The sequence below is a fragment of the Lissotriton vulgaris genome, chromosome 8 (assembly GCF_964263255.1).
Source record: "Lissotriton vulgaris chromosome 8, aLisVul1.2, whole genome shotgun sequence".
NCBI classification, from domain to species: Eukaryota; Metazoa; Chordata; class Amphibia; order Caudata; family Salamandridae; genus Lissotriton; species Lissotriton vulgaris.
In genome coordinates this window covers 575,703,022-575,724,872 of record NC_141696.1, presented here as the reverse complement: position 1 = coordinate 575,724,872, position 21,851 = coordinate 575,703,022, and the positions used below count along the sequence as shown (strand labels likewise).

At 45.3% G+C, this 21,851-nt stretch overlaps 1 protein-coding gene across 1 annotated transcript in view; it reads left to right on the top strand.

The window, feature by feature from the left end:
- The window catches only part of VEGFD (vascular endothelial growth factor D), a 508,699-nt gene that overhangs the window by 398,613 nt on the left and 88,235 nt on the right, over window positions 1–21,851 (top strand). The window contains exons 3-4 of the mRNA XM_086933335.1: window positions 12,142–12,332; window positions 19,218–19,363. Of these exons, the coding sequence (XP_086789461.1) occupies window positions 12,142–12,332; window positions 19,218–19,363 (337 nt within the window). The remainder of the gene's footprint in view (window positions 1–12,141; window positions 12,333–19,217; window positions 19,364–21,851) is intronic.

Here is a 21,851-nt window from a genome sequence, read left to right as displayed (position 1 = left end):
ATGAAACCTGCGTCAGGTTTCATGTGGGCGTACCAGCGCAGGGTGGGCGTTCCAGCACAGGAACGCCTCGGAAAAGTACCTGAGTGAAATCTACAAGATTTCGCTCAGTCACTTTTCCGACCCCCCTGCTCCAAAACCTTGTGCCTGCTTGAAGCAGACGTAAGGTGGGACGCACCATGTTGAAGATAGGCCTCAAACTGTAAAGTGCTCTATGTAACTTGCATAATCGAGGTAACTGTTAGCAGCAATACTACATGTCTCTCCTCGGAGACTCGGACATCCTTCGAGGGCTCACCGTCCTTTTTCCCCAGCACCCCCCCCCCCCCAGGGGCGGCAATCTGAGGGGTAGCCCCGGGCGCCACAAGCTCTAGCTACGCCCCTGAAGGGCACCGTCCACGTATAGGTCTCCTAGCATCTCCACTCCTGCCTCGGTCCAGGATGTCAGCACTATGTCTGTCACAGAGTCTCTGCCTCTGGGTGTCCCGATAAGTGGCAGTATTGGGGGATAAGGGACCGTATCTTTTGTAAGTCGTAAACTCTTCCGGTAACATCTATGAGGCAGTTCAATATGTATCTGCGTCGGGCGGGGAAGTTTCGCCAGTGGGTGAAACAAACTATAGATCTGAGTTTGCATCCATGATGATGACTCGGTCGCTGTGTCTATCAGGCTCTTGCCTCTCAACCACTTTGTGACCCATTGTAGCTGTGAAGCTAGGTAATAGAGTTCCAAATGAGGAACTGCCAAACTTCCACGTTCAATTCCTGAAATAGCTGTACCGGAACATACACTGGAAGGTTCACAAAGTAATACAATAGCCTTGGCAGTACTATCATTTTGGTTAGGGTGATACGACTCATTCAATTGAGCGGTAGGGTCTTCCAGAACTGTATCTGCGCCCTGACTAAGGAGATGGCGCGTACTAGGTTACCCTCCAATATGTCTGCTGGGGACCTATAGATGTATATGCCTAAGTATCCGAATTATGGCCGTATACCAGCTAAGCGCAGTCCCGTTGATAATTATATCAGTCTCCGCCACGTCTTTGTGGAAAGAGTAGGCGCCCGATTTAGCTCAATATACCTTGAGGCCCGACACTGCCTCAAAACTACGGAATAATGTGGATATAGCTGGTGGCACAGCATGCAGGTCTCTTATGTATAGCAACAGATCGTCCGCATATAGGGACACTGTGTGGAGCCCATCATTCAGAGGAATGTCTCAGCCCATGCCACTCTCCCGAAGGAGAGCTGCCAATGGCTCCATGGCAGGGGAAAGGAGCAGCGGGGACAATCGGCACCCTTGCCTAGTTCCCCGCCTGACTCTGATTGTGTCAGAAATGAGCTTGCCCGTGTGAGCCCACACTGTAAGGCGCTGATACAGTAGTTTCACCAGTTGCAAATATCCGTCTCCCAGCTCGTACTTACGCAAGACTGGTGCAAGATAGGGCCACTCCAATGAGTCGAAGGCCTTTTCCAGATCCAGCACTAGACAGCCAGATCATGGCCAGTTCTTCATTGCGTACTTCTGGATTCTAAATAGTCTGCGTATCAGCCGCGTAGCTAGGGGGGGCGGGGGGGGGGCGGTTCGCCCCAGGCGGCACCTTTTATGAGGCGGCACCTTTTCCGGAGGCGGGTCAGCATTCACTTTGATAATAAACCCGGCAATAATCGGCTGTTGTTGTTGGGCGCCCCCCAGCCCCCCCACCCCCCCCCCCTGGCCTCGCTCACACTAGTCCAGGGCCGTCAATCAGTGGTGCAAGCGCAGCGCGCGCGAGCGGAACCAATGACGGCCCTGTATGACTTTTTTGTCCAGCCCCCTCGCCGCAGCAGTGTGAGGCGTTACGTGCTCACTGCCCCCTACGCTCGGCTCGCTCGCCCCGGCCTCGCCCCTCGCTGGAGTCGGAGTGTGTGGACGGTGGACTCGGAGACCACCATTCTGTAGTGTGACTTGCTGGCAGTGTGCAGCTTAATTCAAGGTGAGACAGACTGTGAGAACGAAAGAATCCGTCCATGGGGGTGGCCCAATTACAAAGATTGCACGGCGGCACCAAGTTATACTCTTAGTCAGGGTCTTATTTCCAAACAACAAGCGCTGACGCATGCACCGGCGCACCCAGACTCGTTTTGCACTCTGCCGCGGCCCGCCTGGCGGCTGGCCTCCTTGTATTCAGTGAGGATGCTCATTCTTCGGGGAAACTTGTCAATAAAGTGAAACCAGGCTCTCTCTGTGAAGCAGCGAGGTTTTAAGGGGTCTCCGCGAGGGTTTTGGTGAAAGCAGACAGTTTCCCTAACCTTTTAGCAGAGGCTGTTATCTGTTGACGTGAATTAACGTGTCACAAATGACTAATAATCACGCGGGGGCAGCTGTCAGCAGGTAGATTGGAATAAGAGGGTCTGAGCACATTTGCATGCCTCGATGTGCCGGTGCTAAGAACCTAAGGTCATACACTAGGCCTAATGTAAGAAAGACTGACTAGGATGATTGCTGGCCTGATCATCATCAAAATAGTGTACCTGTTGGGGATATCTGAGATGCTCAGGGGGTAGGCAGTAAAAGGGCAATTTCTAGGTCAAAGAGTAAGAATAGAGTAGCGATTAAAAAAAATCAGAATCAGATTGAAAATGGTAGTCGGGCTGAGCCAAGGAGGGCGTCGAATCCGCACCCATAATGTGACAGTTTGGCTTATCTTAACAGTACAAGAGAGGAGGGCAATAAGGGATACTAATGCGATCAAGGGAGGGAACTGCAAGAAAGGTTTACACAATACTGAAATTGTAAAAATAAATAAATCAATAAGTGCTGGGGATCAAAATTCTTGTTAGGAGCAACAATTTTTTTTCTGATCCAAGATGGAGGACGTCACTTGGTATAATAAATAAAACAATACATTTTGGATAGTACTAAACCACATTTCAGCAAATGGTGCAGGCTGGCAAAAATGCAAAGCTGCCGTCCCCTTCAAGACATAATTAGAAAAATTTAAAGTTGAAGAACTGCGAGGGGTGGCCAAGCAACAGAGGCGTACGAGAGGATGTCACAGGGGAATGAACTAAAAATGAAACTAGAGTTGAGTCGGGGGAGAAGGGATAACATTGGGAATGATTAGCATAGACGTGAGAGAGCAAAACTGAGCGGGGGTGAATTTGATAGGAGAGAAGCATACAGGAGAGAGTAGAAAGCGAGCTACAATAAACACAGAGCGTGGGAGAGTGGGGATTTGGAGACCTGGAAAACATATGCACTGTCATGGATTTCTTAATTAAATAGAAAAAAGTATTTCCCTAAAAATGATCAGCGCAAGAAAACAGGCCATCAAATCAAATGTATTGTAAAAGAGCTATGCTCCACGGGAAAGGCAAACAGAAGAGGAAGGAAATCCACTGACTTAAAAAGCAATGAAATAAGAATGACCATAAAGCCAACAAATACAAGTAATCGCTGGGCTCAAAGACTACTGTAATCTTTATGGATAATTCACAAGTGAAATATCTCAACCAGTGGTGTCTGGTAGGGGACACCTAAAAATGAATGCTTAGGCAGACTGTACATTCATGGGGGCAGATATACTAGCCTCATGCGACACTTTTGCGCCGCCATTGCGTCACTTCTGTGATGAAGCGGTGGCGTAAAGCTAGCGCCATGCTGCCGGGGATTTACAACATGACGCATCTAGGGAGATGCGTCACTTTGTAAAGCCCTGCGCCACATGAAACCTGCGTCAGGTTTCATGTGGGCGTACCAGCGCAGGGTGGGCGTTCCAGCACAGGAACGCCTCGGAAAAGTACCTGAGTGAAATCTACAAGATTTCGCTCAGTCACTTTTCCGACCCCCCTGCTCCAAAACCTTGTGCCTGCTTGAAGCAGACGTAAGGTGGGACGCACCATGTTGAAGATAGGCCTCAAACTGTAAAGTGCTCTATGTAACTTGCATAATCGAGGTAACTGTTAGCAGCAATACTACATGTCTCTCCTCGGAGACTCGGACATCCTTCGAGGGCTCACCGTCCTTTTTCCCCAGCACCCCCCCCCCCCCCAGGGGCGGCAATCTGAGGGGTAGCCCCGGGCGCCACAAGCTCTAGCTACGCCCCTGCTGCGTATATTGAGAGAGGAACTCCTGGTTGGGACAAATCTGTTTTGGTCATTATGCACCAGAGTCGGTACAAACGGGGCTATTCGTTTAGCTAGGATAGGGACAAGTATTTTATAGTATGTGTTTAACAGAGCCAGTGGACGGTAGGAGCCCAGGAGTTCAGGGTCTTTGCCTGGTTTTAAGAGGGAGATCAGCATTGCCTTTTTTTGCGTGGGTGTGAGTGCTGAGTCATCTAGTGCCGCTGCATATATCCACAACAATTCTGGTATTAATATGTCTGAGTAAGCTTTACAAAATTCAACCGGTAGTCCGTTCGGACACGGAGATTTGCCATTCGAAAGGGAGAAAATACTATCCCTTATTTCCTCCGGTAGCAGAGGAGCATCCAGCTCCACTTGTTGATGCGATGTCAGTTGCGGCATCGTTAGGGCGGAAAGGAATTCCAGTATGTCTGCATCTGTAGCTAGCAAATAAGACTTGTACATTGCGGAATAGTGTTCCACAAAGGCGTTGTGGATGTTGCGCTGTGCATGCACCGTGAAACCTTGTGTGTTCCTTATGGACTTCACGGGCGTGGTGACTGCATCTTGTCGTATCAGCCACGACAACAGTTTCCCAGGTTTGTCCCCCATGTGGTGGGTGCACACCGAGTGTGCTGCATAGCTCAAATGGCGGAGTCGGTCTAGCAATCTGGAGTGTTCCTCTCTATCTCGCTCCAAGGACATGGCGTTGCCCCCAGTGCCTCACCCTCCCTCCGGAGCAATCTGTTTTCAAGTTGTGTGAGTTCAGCCTCGGACTGTCTCTGCATACCCACCTGTTCACAGAGGCAGTCTCCTCAAATCACTACTTTAAACGCATCCCATTCTACCTGCGGTGTCGTGGCTGTATCAACATTTTCTTCAAAGTATTGGGTGATATTAGTGTCCAGCAGGTTTAGAAAAGGTGCATTCAATAGTACATCTGGTTGCAACCGCCAGATTGGAATTGGCGGTCTGGAGTGTTCCCACGACACCTCCAACACATGTGGAATGTGGTCTGAATGCGTCCTGCCTAGATAATAGACCGCAGATACATGTGGGAGCCGCTCCTCCGAGAGCATGAAGCGGTCTAACCGCACATGCAAATCGTGAGCACCTGAGTAGTAGGAGTATACCCTGTCATGGAGATTGCGATGTCTCCAGATGTCCTTCAGGCGCCATTGTGTTGCCCAGCTAGTAAGCGCCCTCATGGCATTGTGTGTGCTTGTGCCCGGAAGGGGCGGAAAGGAGCGGTCCAATGATACGTCTAGTACGCTATTGTTCTCCCTCCAAGAACATAGGAATATCATGCCATGGCGCTAGGACACGCAAAATAGTGTCAAAAAAGGCAGCCTGTTCTGTGTTGGGGGCATATAATGATGCAATGACAACCTGCTGGCCATCCAATGTACCCTTAACTGCGACATACCTGCCCTCCGTATCTACCAATGAATTTGTGATTTTAAATGGGACCCCCGGCTGCACCCATAGTAGCGTGCCTCGCGCGAAAGCCAAATATCCCGTTGCATACAGTTGGCCACGCCAACGGCGGTGCAAGCGTTGGATTTCCTTTTTGGCCGGGTGTGTCTCTTGAAGGAGAGCTATTTGTATGTGATGTCGTTTAAGGTACGAATACCTGCGTGACGGTGAGTGCATGCCCCTTACATTCTATGTACCAATTTTAAGTAAAGTCATGGCTCTTGCGATGTACTAAAAGAAGATGTGCCCTTAGCAGCCCAACAAACACATGTGGTGCAGGTGACCCGACAATGCACGACTTTCCCAGCATTCTGACTCGTGGCATGTTGCGCTGAATGAACCGGCACACAATAAATGATATCTCACAGTAAAACCTTAACAATAACATAATCATGAGTGATTCCAAAAGGGCGAAAATGCAACCAGCAATCGTCCAAACTCTGAATAGAGATAACAGTCAAAAACGGTCAGGGGGGTTGCTCTGCGTGCTGCGCACGAATAACTTACAAAACGAGTGACCAGTGTCTCAGAGGCTCCCATGTTCAGGCAGAATACAGTGTAAAGAAGACAGTCTGTTTGCACCAGTGCAATGTCACTCGCCAGGTGAACGGTATGAACTAGAGCACATGTGTCAGCAGCAAGACATGCGATTAAGACCCGCCCACCCAGCCCAAATCATGGTGTCATCCCCGACCTCATGCTAATGCTCGAGATCCCAGCAGTATCTACCACATGTGACTATACTTTGAACGACTGCATACCCTCACATGCAAACCACAGTACCACTAGTTGTAGTCCAATCAAGGTCAGAATCACCCCCTCAAGTCCTATTATGTCAGCCGCCTGTGGGGTGACATCCGGCTGTTCCTTTGGATCTTGTGAATTCTGCAGGCCATATACTTGTTTGTCATCGCTCGATAGGTCATGCTGGCTGGAGTTGGAGGCACCCTCGGTCCCTAAAGAGACACTGATTTCCGCTACCACCTTAAGAACTTCCCGCTGTCCGCTGAGAATCAAATCTGAGTGTGGACCCACAGTTGGTGAAGGCGGTGTCCGCGCCCCCGCAGATCTTTGCTCTCTCCGGTGGCGATGAAAGGGGCCTCTCAGCTTTGGTAGGGTCGCTCTCGTGGTAATGGCTCGCAGCGGTGAAGGTGTATAGCCAATCCTCCGCCTCTTCCGATGTGGTAAAGATATGCATTTTGTCATTTGCAACCACCCGAAGGCATGCCGGAAAGAGCAGAGAATATTTCAAGTTACTTTGCCGAACACGTTTTTTCACTGCCATGAATGAGAATCTCTGTCTCTGCACACTGGATAGTACAGTCCGGAAAAAACATTATTTTATGATTGTCTATGTGGACATCTTGCAGCTTTCTGGTTTCTTGTAGGATTGAGTCTCTGTCTCTGTAGTTGATAAGTCGGAGAAGCAAGGGCCGCGGATTCGAGCCTGTAGGAGGGGGTCCCGCCGGAACTCTATGTGCACGCTCTATGTCAAAGTTTGACGAGAGGGTCCCCTCCGGTAGCAGGTCTCTGAACCATTTTTCCATGTGAGAGGTAGGCTCCCTTCCTTCCCAGCGTTCCGGCACACCCACTATGCACACATTATTTCACTGTGCTCGCCCTTCAGCATCCTCTGCTCTTTACTCCAGGAACTCCACATGATTCAATAAGTTCTTTGCATGTTTGTCTGTGTGAGCCACCTGTGGTTTGATGTCGGCGAGCATGGTTTCCGATACAGTGAAGCGAACCATCAGTTTCGGTGATCCGCATGTAGATGGGTGAGATCAATGGCCACCTTGTCAATTTTAGATTCCAGGGAGGTGCGGGTCTGATTGATGGTTTCTTCCAGCCACTCCATTGCAGCAAGCACTGCGTCCAGTTTATTCGCAGTTTGGTCCGTGAGTCCATGTTTTGCCATCTTGTCCGATTTAGGCTTGGATGGCGGCAGTGGGGCTTGTGTTCCTCCTGTTCCGGTCCGCGCTAGGGTGCCACCCGACATGAGTCGCAGAGTACGTATACCAATGCTGCTCCGCGTGCGGTGTGACTTCAGTACGGTGTCCCCAGGGTGCTGGCCTTACAGCGTGGCTCGCGTCGACACTGAGGGGTCGCGATCAACAACTGCTCCACAGCTCAAGACCTCAGTGGGAGGTCTCTCCCGCTAAACCCAGACACCTTCACCGCAGCACGGTCTTGAGCTGTGGAGCAGTTGTTGATCGCGACCCCTCAGTGTCGACGTGGGCCACGCTGTAAGGCCAGCACCCTGGGGACACCGTACAGGCGCCCTCGTAATACCTGTGCGCCATGGCTAGTCTGCTTCACAGCCATAACCGGGGCAGGTCTCATGCCTCACCGACCGGTGCTGTGATTGATCTACAGGTACCTTGCATGGTGTGGATGTCTGCACTGGCGATCCTTCTCCCCCTTTGGCAGTGATGAGCAGCTGACCTGAACGATTTTAGGAGGCGGAGATGGGCTGGTAGCTTGGTAGGGGTCTCGACATCACTCCGCTGCTCATCGGTGATTGTTGAGTGAGGTGCCAGCAGGGTGGAAAACCACAGCCCGCTTCTGTTACATTGTTCACGGCCAAATCCAATTGGAAACAGGCCAAATCCAATTGGAAACAGTCAAGGGGGGGGCGTGGATTAAAGTCCCCTTCTTTCTAGTGTTTACTATTTCTCTCGCAGGCGAGGAGCGCATGCGCGCTCCAACGCCAGATGAGACCTAAGAAAGCATGTAAATTCTTGTATAGGAGGAGAGCTATGCTCTGCTTGTAGGGTACACCTAAAGTAAGTAAGAACCAAGCATTTGAGTTCAGCAAATACCAGGGTGGTGATTGAATTTCTTAAGGATGAATTTGATCATGAAGATATTCCAAAGATTATCATCAATGATAAAGATATGCAGTTTGTTTCATTGGACATACAGACGTTTCTGAAGGGTATTCCAACAGAGCATTGAAATGTTGCTCTTTATTCCTCTCAAGAAAATGATCTGATAGAATGAAGGAACAGGATAATCAAGGCAAGTGTGAAGAGACTGGTATATATTAAGATTCTGCTCAAAGATATTATGTGGGAAAACTGGTAGGTTCATAACAATACTCCCAACAGTGTAACATTGAAATACCTTTCCTTATCTTGAAAGGTAGGATACCTAATTCTAAACTTAACCCAGCTGGGCTCGGTACTATCAACAGGATAAAAGGAGGCAGAATATTAATGAAACAGCAATTGTTACCAGGCAAAGAGAATACAAAAAAATATAAAAATCCTAGTTTGATGACAAGAAATGTATGAAACAGTTGTCGTGGAGAGTGCCGTATATGGTTCTTGTGAAGAAATTAGGGTTAACCCAAAATGGTGAGTCCAAATATTTGGTACTCTTTTTTGTAATGGGGGTAAGCAGGAAGGTTGTAGTTCTTGACACAGGTGATGTGTGGAACATGTCTAGGTTGCTGAAGGAGAGTGGGCTTCCATCCTGTCCATGTTCTGGCCCAATCACACCAGCAACTTGCCTAAAGCCATCAAGAACCTCAACTACTGAATCACTGCATGCGCCAACACCCTGAGGTCTTCTCAAGTGCAACTCAATGGCAAGAACCCAACCAAAGGCTCGTTGGTACACAGAAGAACTCTGGTTGACGAAACAGTACTGTAAGCAACTGGACCGCGAATGGAGGACATGTCAAGACACCACAGATAAAGACATCTTCAAATTAGCCCTAAAATGCTATCACAAGCAGATATGGAACACCAAATGTACTGCTCCTGCAGATTCTATCTACACCGGCACTAACAGCAGCAAATAATAATATTGCTAATCATCAAAGATGTCCCTGCGTCTCCTTCCACCTCCGACAACATCACCCCCTCACAAGACCTTTGGAACAAGTTCCGGAATTCTTCTGTAACAAAATCACCTCCATATACAGCCACTTCGACCCACAACCAGACCCTGTTACTGTAGCTACTCGAATTCCCATCACAGATGAAGAATGAACCCAGACCTTGTGGCCCACCGTCAACCCAGACGAAATCACTGCTGCCATGAAGACCATCCACTTGGGGGCCCATCTGACACTTGCACCCACCAAAGGACTCCTACCAATCAACAAAGCACTAACACTCATCCTTCATGCCTCCATTGATTCAGCCACATTCCAGGACATCTGGAAACATACCATCATCATGCTGCTGCTCAAGAAGCCAGCTGACCCAGCTGTGCTTTTCAACTACAGACACATCTCCCTCCTACCACACCTGGCAAAGAGAGAAACTCTTGCATCACTGACCACCTCAGCAACCACCAGCCCCTCATCATGCAGCCTGGATTCAGGTCCAACCACAGTACAGAACGAGCACTCATCACCACCACATACTATATCTGCATGATCCATGAGAGAGGAGACACGTCAACCCTCATTCTCCAAGATCTCTTTGCAGCATTTGACACTGTCTAACACCCCATCCAACTGGTGGCCGACCACACTTGGATCCACACCCAGCAGCCATGCCAGGAACCTCAGAATAATCATCAACACCAAACTGGACCTGACCGCACAAGTTAGCGCAGTCAGTGCATCTTGTTTCAACACCCTGAAGATGCTGAAGAAGATCTTCAAATGGCTCATAAGCAACACTACAAAAATAATCACTTATGCTGTAGTCACCAGCAAGTTGGCCTACAGGAACACCCATTACGCTGGGATCACCAAGCAACTTACTAGAAGACTACAAACCATCCAGAGCTTGGCTGCAGATTCATCCTCAACCTCCCACACAGAACTCACATCACACCAAAACCTCTGGGTGCTGCATTGGCTCTTAATTCACACAATGTCTCAGTTCAAACTCCTCACAAACACATTCAAGGCAATAAACAAGTTAGCCCCAACCTACCTGAACAATTGCATCTTCTTCCAGCAACCACCCAGACACTTCTGCTCCAAAGTACCCCTACTCACACACATGCCACGCATAACAGAATAAGATTGGGAGAACGGGCATTCTCTTACAACTTGTAAAGTGTGGCATGGCCTCCCACTACACATCAGAAACTCCTCCTCTCTTCTTGAATTCTGCAAGAAGCTGAACACCTGGCCCTTCAATTAGCCAACCTACCATAGGCAGGGCTTAGCCCACATCAATGCTCAGTTGCGGGGTACCCTAACGGGCAATAGTGCGCTGTACATAAACTCATAACATATACATTGATGGATGATGGATAGCATCCAAATACTGCACAAGTGACACACGTTCCAACTGTCTAAGCCATATTATAGCCTCAAGATGGATAAATTCCCAATGAAGTACTATGACCCATATGATAGCAGCCAAGAGTGAATTAGTGCACCGTTGATGACCTGCTTCCTTCTACACAAGTAAAACATCCCATATCAGCACATAAGACGCGAAATAAAATGGCTTAGACAAAGAGGCACGTATATCAACAGTCCAAATGACATGGTGTGTGTCAGTGTGATGCCCTGCATTGCACTCAACAATAGCACAGTATTAAAGGTAACTGTTCATCATCCCTGCATTGGATAGAGTATGTCCTACAAGGGGACTAATGTCAAAACTCGAAACCCTTCCACACAACCATGAACAACCCTTCTGCATAACCACCATCAAAATCTACTGAGGCCTACATACGCACACCATCACAATTAAGCACTCATCTTGCCTACATCCTGATTATGCGACAATGTGTTCAGCACCAAAGCCTACACTTGCAAAGCATTAGCCACCTGACTTTGCCATTTGTGAGTGCATCTGAGGATGATTGAGCACATTTAAATGATACCATTGGTGACCACCACCTCCTCTCCCCCACCATTGGCTGAGATTGGTAGACCGTGTCAGGTTCAGTGCATGTGCGGTCGAGGTAAGGGCATAGGGACAGCTTTGTCAGTGCCAAAGGCAAGAACATGAAGTGCTCTCAAAGCCGTTAATGATGCTGTCCCTTTCTCTGCTCTTACAAGCACACTGTGAACGTGGGTAGATAGCACAACAAAAAAAGTGTCTGTCTATGCACACAGGATATAAAATAACAACCTCATATCAATTAGGGCTGCTCTAGCTATGCTCCAATTTAGGAACGAGTTGAATACACAACTCTTTAATGCGGCAACAGTCAACAGACCAGCGGTTTCTCAAATCACTTGTTGTCTGTATCATTGCCTTTGACTCTGTACAGCACTCTGCTTCCTTTGGCTAGGTTTGCTCTATATAAGTGCCACATACAGTCATACATGACATGGAGGGTAACGGCTCTGTCACGTCAGGCCACACATACATTCCAGTTGCTTCATTAATGTCTGGTGAGATTAATCTGGTTTACGCCCAGCACACATTAACAGATTAGCTGGTACTGATTCATTCATCCATCTCTACCCAACTATCTAATAAGGGTACAATACAGAGCCACCATTGTTTGTATGGTTAAGGTATCCTATATGTTTGCTCCTCACCCATGTTAAAGCTAATATAGTATCTCTGTAAACTGTATCGAAGAAACTTAATGTTTACTAATGCCACCTTTTTTGTTTTTCAGTCATAGATGAAGAATGGCAGAAAACTCAGTGCTTGCCTAGGGAAACCTGTGTGGATGTTGCTAAAGATTTGGGCACAAGCACCAGCATGTTCTTCAAGCCACCTTGCGTGTCTGTGTTCAGATGCGGAGGCTGCTGCAACGAAGAGAGTCTAACCTGCTTTAACACAAGTACATCATATGTCTCAAAAACGGTAATTTGTCACATTTTTTGATATCCTGCTCACTGTTGTACAATAAAAGATGCAAAGCTTTTCAGACTGGTGTCTCCCGATGTTAAGCATGTGCTATGCAAGCAGGAGCCATGATTCCAAATGAAAACATTGTTTTTTCACATAATATATGTTTTAGAAGCAAAACATTGAACTAACGTAATAGGGTTTAGGCATTTGGCAGGAAAGTAGATAAGTGACAGGGGTGCATGCTTGCAAAGAATTGCAGGTTCCTAAGTGTTTTCAACACTGGTGCTATAGGACTTTTACTTTAAGTCCTGAACTCCTTACAAATTGTTGTGCAGGTATATTTTTGGAAAATCATATTATTCTAGTGGTAGAGGACACTCATACTATTCTGTGGCAGTTTCCAGAGCCATTTCTACCATTAGGCAAGACTAGGCGGCAAAAGGGGGAGGGCGGAAAAAAACATGAGTTTGGAAATATCTAATGTATTAATTCTTCTAGCCTGGATGACAGGGTGAGAGAGTGATGGTAGTAAAAAGAAGGGGCGGCATTTTTCAATTTTCGCCTAGGGCGGCAAAACACCTAGAAACGGCCCTGGCAGTTTCCACACCTGACATTCCCATTTTCACTACCGTATATTGCAATTAAGTCTTGTGAGAGTTGCTTTCAGTCAAGAGAACATCTTGCAGAGGAATTCTGTTGAAAAACAACAATGCTGGAGGCAATCTTCACTGAAAACGGGTTCTATCTTAAGCCTCAAACCACTTCTGATTCCTACCGAAACAAAAGCCCACCTAGAGAAGAAAATGAGCCCTCGTCTTCTTGTGAAATCACCAAAGTGCAAATAACTGAAGCAGGTAGTTTTGTGAAGACCTCTACAGAGAAATACTCTGGGGCATATTCACGAGGCCCTTTGCGTCACTCTTGCAACATGCAGCATGGTGCAAGAGAGACGCATATTAAAAAGGAGATTTACGTAGCCACACAAGGCCACCTTGCGTGGCCCTGAGAAGCTTCATAAATCTTGAGTAATGCAACGCAGCTCATATTGCTGCGTTGCATTACTCTGCGCCAGGGAGGCTTTCCCATAGGTGTTGCTTGGGTGTTCCGACTCAACATCCATGGATTTTGATGCATTCCCAGATTTACCAGAAGTGATAGACCTGGGGCTACGCCAAAAACCTATGCCTCAGCAGGTGAGATGTAACGAGGATAAATATGTTTTTCCCCTCGCTTTGTCCTCTTTCTATGTGTGCTTCATTAAATAAAAAAAAATAAATAAATAATACCTATTCCGTTGTCCGTTGGCTGTCACGCTGCCGCACCCTGCCCCACCTCACCGCGCTTACCAACCGCCGCTGCTCTGTTCATAAGTTTGTGCCAAAGAGAAGTTAATCCCCAACAACTTCTCTACTTCTTTCTGATCCCCGTTCAGCTAAATAGTTAAAGTGCCCGCAGTTGCAGAGATCCCAGCAGGGGCGGCCTTAGGCATGTGCAAGCTGTGCCCCTGCACAGGGCCACCAAACCCCAGGGGCCACCACACCAATATATATCCTTAATATAATAATACTCTGAGAATGGATACATATTTGCGTGGCGGCCCCTGTCAGGGTTTTAGCGGCCTCCGGCTCTGTTCCACTTCCAAACACCCTGACCCCCCTCTTCACTGGCCTCCGCGCCTGCGTTCCTCCTGGTTCCTGATTGGCTTCTTTTTTTACCCTACCCACTGCTGGCCGGCTGGTACCTTCCTGAGCTCCGGGGGGCTCCGCCCCTCCCGGACCTCCTCTTCTGAGGTCTCCTACCTACGCTCCCTGCCCAGGGCCACCATGAGCCTAAAGCCGCCCCAGGATTCCCAGCAATGCAATCAACATACTTTAATTGGATCTCTCTAGCCATAGTATCTTAACGCTGACTGAAAAATACGATTCTTTCACTTCATATAAATTTTAATTGTAAGAAGTGGGTCAATCTGTCATTTGATATAAGCATCTCTGGTAAAGTTCTTCACATATTTAAAAATTCATTAGCCTTTATCACCGTGCTGAGAAAAATAGTTTAACATCAAGTTAATATTTAAGTAAAAAGGAGCTTCAGCCAATGCCAGTTTTAATGTGACATTCTAAGTCACAGATACCAAGTTCTGAATTATGGAAATATTTTCTACTTCACAGTTTTATAGTGCCACATATCTGTCATTGGCAGGCCTTCTACAATGCTACAGTTACTTTACTATCTGTAGAGTGTTGTTTTGGCACACATGAGAGTGCTGGCCTAGACGATACAGGGAAACAGACGATTTATACAAAGGATACTGTGTCAGTGGCCTGCTTAGCAGGCCCAGCCTACCGCAGAGACCATAGCTTACCGTTCCAAAATGTGAAATAAAAATAGACTGTGATTTATACTATGGCAGATAGAATGTTTACACCTTTTTTATTTAGTGTAATAAACAGTTTCAAAATCTCGATTGCTTGGTAACGATGATGAGTGATGGGTGCAGGCGTAGTCCAAGGAGGGGCTGTAATTAAAAGAGTAAAAGGCAACTACAGCACGGCCGTCTGAATCACAGCAACGGTGTAAATAATGCACTGGACACAATAAAACAGACTTTCAGAGTGATCCTCTTAGAGAGGAACGCTTAGCCTCTTAAGCTATGCTTAGCTCAGCTAAGAGGTCCCCTCCTGATTCATGCAGGTGAAGCAGAAGAGACAAAAGTTATTGCAGTCTGCTTGAGGTACAGGTAGATATAGTGTGGATTTGGGGGAAAGCATGCAGAGTGGCCTATGCTGAATGCAGGAGCAAGGAGCCCTGAACTTCCAGTTAGCATACTGAACAGTGGCTTTTGTCCCAATGTGGCACCAAGGTCAGCGATGCTCAGGTACCCTTCAGGTTTCTTGACTGATTAAAAAAGTTGGCCCACATCCCTAAAGAGGAGCAGCTGAACTTTTTAAGCTCCTCCTCGTAGGGGGACTGCTGACACTGACACCCAGTTTCTGGGTTCAATTATGAGGAAGTGCAGCTGAAGGAGCTCAGGATAGACAGCGCTGAAGAATTACGGTAATGCCAGTGGACTACCTGACATTGTAAGCCAATCAGCACCAAGTTCCCTGTCTCCTTTGCGTGTTCACAGATCTTCTCATTGAGCCCTACCCTGGATCTTAGCTTCTTCAAGGCCATGGCGTCACATAGATGTCTATCCCGCCCAAGGAGCTACCCTCACTTGCCACTGGGTTGTATCCTCTGGGAACCGCAACCAGAGCGTCACTGAAGCACAGTCAGTTTTGCTCTGAATGTGTGGACTTAATGCTGAAACCCTCCAAACCTTCCTAATTCCAAGAAGGTACAAAGGTCTGGTGGGGCTTGTAAAGTTCCAGCCCCTTGTCATTCTGCAAGAGGTGACGGACTTGTGCGGTTCTCTTTTCCCAGCGCTTAGTGGTTGCATGCATCCGTGTCTTTATCCAGTGGTCATAAGTGCTGCTCAGACACCTTAAGAGTGGATGCAGCACACTCAGCTTCAATATCCTTGCCCTCATTTGTTTACACAGCATCCTTGCCTACATTGGTATTTCCTTTGGTTTATAGAAATACGCCTGATCAACACGCACTGCCATGTTCACCCATGATTAATTATCCACGACACAGATTGATGTGGTTTATATATGTAGATGCTGATCATTGTACATAGCACTTACCCATACTGTTCTTCCCCTCACTCGGGTAAGTTTTCTTTTTACCATTGTTTCTACCAGCAATTCCATTTCTTGAACGCTGTAATGTAATATAAGGCCTTTTTCTTTTTGTTAGTTCCCGGCTGGGTCCCACGTGAGTACCCTTCCCATACTTTCACTTCCTTGGGGTGCACTACTGTCACTTAGACAGCATATTCCGCTTTCAGGTACTTACCTTATCGCTCATTAGCATATACTTACAGCTGTGTTCCCCCCCCCTGATTTACTCTTTTTTATCATCATCCCACAGATGTCCTTGCATTGCTAGGTCCTAAAGAGACTCCCTACTGTAAACGGGGCCGAAACGCCGAAGACAATACTTAAAAGCGAACCATTCAGCAGTCTCTATTAGCAGATTAGGAGGCTGTGTTTATTATGTACTAATTTGATGGTTGACTTTGTCACTATGGAAACCATTTCTCTATGTCACAAAATGTCACGCACTGTTTTATAGATTCCATGTTCACTTGGGGACACTGCACTTATCTTGATTATAACTGTGTTGACTTATGCATATAAACATTTTGAACTTACAAGTATCACGTTGTATATGGTCTTACTTCTCATTTGGACATCCCCTTTACCCCTGTTTATTGCCATTGTGCTTAGCAATATTGTGTATTGCTTATTTTTTTCCACAAGAGCCACTGTTTCTGGTTATAGATTACGTACCATGGTTCCATGTGAGTAGGGTTTCCCTTGTTTCCTTTACATGACACAATTTACTGTATCATTCTTGTGAACTACAACAAAAGGATAATACTGGAGAAACATGCAAGTTTCGGCTTAGTGTGACCACCTCAAAAGTTTTGACTCCGAGTGAAAAACTCTGGCATATCTAGGGTCAGAATGGACTTTAGAGGTTAAGAAGCTATTCAGCAAATTGTGTTTGGTGCATCCATTACAATGGCAACATCAGCTTGCCCAGAGTCATCGTTTGACTCTTGCATCTGGATAGACAAGGCAGGTGTAGCCAGTGGAGCATGAACATCATCATGGAACACGTGCCAGACTTCCCCTTTAGAGTCTGAATCTGATGTATCTGAGAAAGTATTGGTTTGCTTTTCTGTGGCTTCTTGAGGAGGATATCACTCTTGCTTTGCAGTGACCGAGGACTGGATACGTGGCCAGTGCTCTTTCATTTCACAAGAAGTGATTTCTCTAAAGAACCATTACACCATTGGGTCAATTTTCCCTGCAAGCCTTCGCCATCTGGATGTCTTGGAACATCTACACTACAAAGTAAGGTTCAGAATTACCCCAACAATATATTATTTTCCTTGTGGGACAAGCCCAATCATGTGCTCTAACAACACTAGTATTGATGATGGCCTTTCATTAATTTATAGGCCACAACACCATTGAAATTCTAGTTCTGAGACTTGATGTGGTTTATTGTTAGAATATTATGTGGGAATTAACCCACTATATGGCCCTCAATAGATTTTGCTCTACTGGGCTATCAGTTTCCTTTGCTAATATGTCCAGAGTGTTATCACCAACATGCATTATGTTATATGATACTATGTACGCAGGTTTCAATTAAAATTATTTCTACTTGTGGATACAACTTTATTGCTGTTTTGCTATTCTGTTTAACTTTCAATTTAATTTAGAAAACATTGTGCTCTAAGAAGTATATCACATTTGTAATACTGCTGGTTAAATCCCTACATTAACCCGTTGTCGTTGTATCGTACCATTTGTGTACTGTTACATGTTTTCTCCCTGTTGCTTATAACTATATCTAACATTGACACTAATTGCTCTTGAAGTCCTGGCATGGATTGGAATTTAGCTTGTCTGACCACCCACAGTGCTTGACAAACTTTTCCCAAACAACTTTGGCAATGGCAGATGTTTGTGGTAATAGGAATGTCACCACTTTCCCTCCTGTCATACGGTTCCTACTATTTCAGTGTGACTGTCGGTTTGGGCAACTTAAGTGTAAAATCGATGCATTATTAAGTCCGTGCATACCATTAGAATATTTTGATCTAATCTCTGGCTAGCTCACAGTGCACCATCTAGACCACTAAACCTTACAAGGTATCAGATGGTGTCTGCAACCTCAGAACATGACAACCCTGACTTCCCCCAAGGAAATCATGGAAACAGATCCAACCCCTTTGTTAGTAACTCAGGCGTGCCCAAAGGGAGACACAATAAATACCTAAATTTACATTTCAAACATTTATTGACGCAATAAGATTCTTGTGTAAAAACATGTGTGCTGCAATGATTAAAATAAGGAAACAAAACAGAGGAATGAGCATTATGAGAATGGGAAAGAAAATAAACAATTCTACCATTGTGGTGTTATATTGATTATATGAATACATATAATTGTACCTATACTCCAACCTAGCACTTCATATCCTAATATGCATAGTGTGTGCGGATCTGCCAGAATGCCTAAAAGTGGTTTAACTCCCCCCATTTAATTGAAGGTATGTGTCATCTGGGAGCCCGTTTTGATGTAGAGCATACCGCTCTCCTTCTTAGGATGGTAACAGGATGCAGCTGGGCAGGAATTCCAGCATTAGGCGACCTTGACAGTGCCAGCGAAAATGTTCCTTTTCCCCAAAAAATGGCTTGAGAGAGTGTTTATAATAAACATCATCCATACTCTCTATGACGGAGTTCTAGTTTGGCTGTTATTGTTTATTGTATCCTTGAAGAGCTGTAGCCAAACAGACAACAACAATTTGAGTGGTGAACTTAATCCTTGAACAGAATGTTCAAGGGCCAGATAATATGCCTATGAATGCTGGAGGACTCCGATGCCTTATTCGGATACCTTTTCCTTGAAATTACATTACTTCTGAACAAGTATAGCATACCCCATGCAGATTGTAGCAGGCATTGAAGAATATGGTTGTAAGTCTTCAGCCAACAACATTATGCAGGTCTGAAATTATAATTGTGCTTCTCATCTCGACTGCATGCCTTGCTTTTTTTTTCTTGTTGATGCCGCAGCTTAGGAGAGCGATGGAAAAGGGTGTTGTGAAAGGTGGATGGTGGCGAACCAGGACACACTGACAACATCCAAGAGGAATAATGAGACAAAACAACCAGATGGGACTGTTTAAATTTGTGTTTTTTCTTTTTTTTTTTTTAGATAAAATCAATTTTCAGAGCCACTGTTTCTAATTCATATGTTTCCCTTTAGGTTTTTGAGATTTCTGTTCCATTTATGCAAGCAGAACCTGTGATTGTAAAAATCGCCAACCATACGGGCTGTAAATGCTTGTCAAGTGCACGACGTCCACCGTACTCCATCATCCGAAGATCAGTCCGATATCCAGGAGAAGATGGGTAAGGCAGCATACCTTCTATCTCAGAAATCAGGAAGCCATCAATATCCTCATTGTATATGTCCTAATTATTATATATTCTCTTCTGTACAACTACACCAGAGAGTTTCATGTTTTTATTTGATTTTTTGAAATCAATGTAACATTTATCGATTAGTGGTAAATTATTTTGCCATGCTGCATTTACATTGTTTTTGCATTAAGTTTGCTGCAATTAACTGTCTTCATTTATTTTTAATCTAATAAATGGTGATATCTGTTCATGTCAGCTTGTTTCATCATCATCATCATCAATTGATCTTTATTCTGTTAATAAAAATCATAAAAAAATACACAGCGTAAAACCATCAAGCCACAACAATTAAGTTATAAAAAAGAATACACAAGAAAAAAATAATACGTCCACTCACATAGAGTGGCATAAAAACCATCAACAAATCGATATTCCTTGCAGAGATTAGTACAAAAAAGAGAGATGGCCTCCCCACACACCGTGAACAGGGCACAGGGCACAGTAATGTGAACTTATCTCCCCGCAGGAGCTAGTCCAATCACTGTACACTTCAGGTTTCCACCACAGTCACCCTGAAGATCACTCTTAATCCAGTACTACAACAATATTGTTTGGGTGCAAAGATTTAATTTGATATTATCGTAAAAAACATTCATGTATGTATACACCCACAATTACAATAGTCAGCACAATGAACATCTAGTTCAGAAAATGTTAAGTTTTATAAAAATCCTCACGCGTTCAAAGAAGAGTTTTTCTTCACTGTACGGTGCAAACCAATTTAATACATTTAAAAACCCCAACATAAACACAAAACCAGGGAAAGACAACAACGACTCATTTGTCTATATCTACAAACTGATCTGTTAGATCTGTGGTGAAAGGTGCTTCATGCGATATCCAACTCCCAAATCCACAATTCACACAGATTCAGTTGTCCCAGTTATGTCGACGCGTTGCAGTGTATAGGGCTCATTGGTTGCCACCTTCCTCAGTACTAAAAACACGATTCTCCTACAAAAACACAAACGTGAACACTGTAACAAAACACAATCATGTCCATACTGTGATTCACATGTTCAATAATTACAGAACAAACAATATTCTGTGGTGATATACATACATGTGTGCCAACATGTGCCAACATTCTTTATTGAATAAATCATCATTGCATCCCCTTCTGAAGTGGCACCAGAAAACACACATTTTTATTCATCCCCCCATCATCTTTCATATTAAAGAATGCTCTTCCTCCTTATAGCTATCTTCCAACGTGTTCTAAAGACCAGGCTGTTTTCCAGCCCTTAGACCCTTCCTGGTACCTGCTTCTGCCACCTGTCATAGTGCCGGGACACCCCCGTTGGGGGTAGCTGAGTGCTTTATAAGCTTCTAAATATTTTAACTAGCCCAGGCACTTTGGGCCATGAATCACCCAATTCCAATTACTTGTACTCTATTCCATCCATTGCCAAACCCATAATCTCATCACCGGCAGACACATACATTCACTCGTAGTCAATTTACTCACCTCCAATAAATACTGCCCAGAAGATACCGGCTAAGACCCATCAGAGATAATCAGGAGCCCGCATTGTCCTTTCTTTTTTTTTTTTTTTATTTGACGTCAAAGGGGGAAAGCCCTCTCAATAATCAAGCAATCTGTAGGAGGGAAAAAGTAATTAAATCATAGCCAACACACTTCCTCAAATGTCTCTTGTATCTTTTCCTATACATAGAGACTCCAACTCGCTTAAATATCTCTTCCAACTCTTACTGTCGATGAAGTCTCCAGCTCAGGCTCACCTTACTACATATTAAACCTTTACTTCATTGGACCTCCAACCTAATGGCCCATAAATTAATGGCTCCCTGAAGGCTCCTCGCCATTGAGGAGTCACCCTTATTGTGAATTTATAATCTAAAATTCAAAAAGGAATAAATCTTATTGGTTGCGAACGGCCTACTTTCAACCCTCTAAATTAAATGTATAGCAAACTCGTTCTCGCCTTACTGGGGAATGAACTGTTCGAAGTTCCGTCTACGATCTGTAGCATAGAAAATAAATTGTTGGGGCTCAGAATCCTTTTTCAGATCTCGTTTTTACACCTCAGTCACTTGCCTGTGGCTAGGGGGGAAACTAATTTGCAGAGATTAAACCATAAAGTCGCCTATACATAGATAAAAACAAATATGACATCAAAAACACAGCAAAAGCTAAAGCTAGGATAAATACCAGTGAAACATTACATTCCCACCGTATTCCTCGGCGTTACAACTGAGATAATCTGTAACATTGGTACAAATATATTCAATTTGCAATAGCTTCACGTGAGGTAAAAAAAAATAGAAATAACAAATCCTCTGGAACTTAAATGACATAGATACCTTCAGCAAATCAATAAACCATGCAGAAATTTGACCATAAAGTGACTTGTGCAAAAATAAACAAAGAAACAATTGTAACATCAAAAACAGA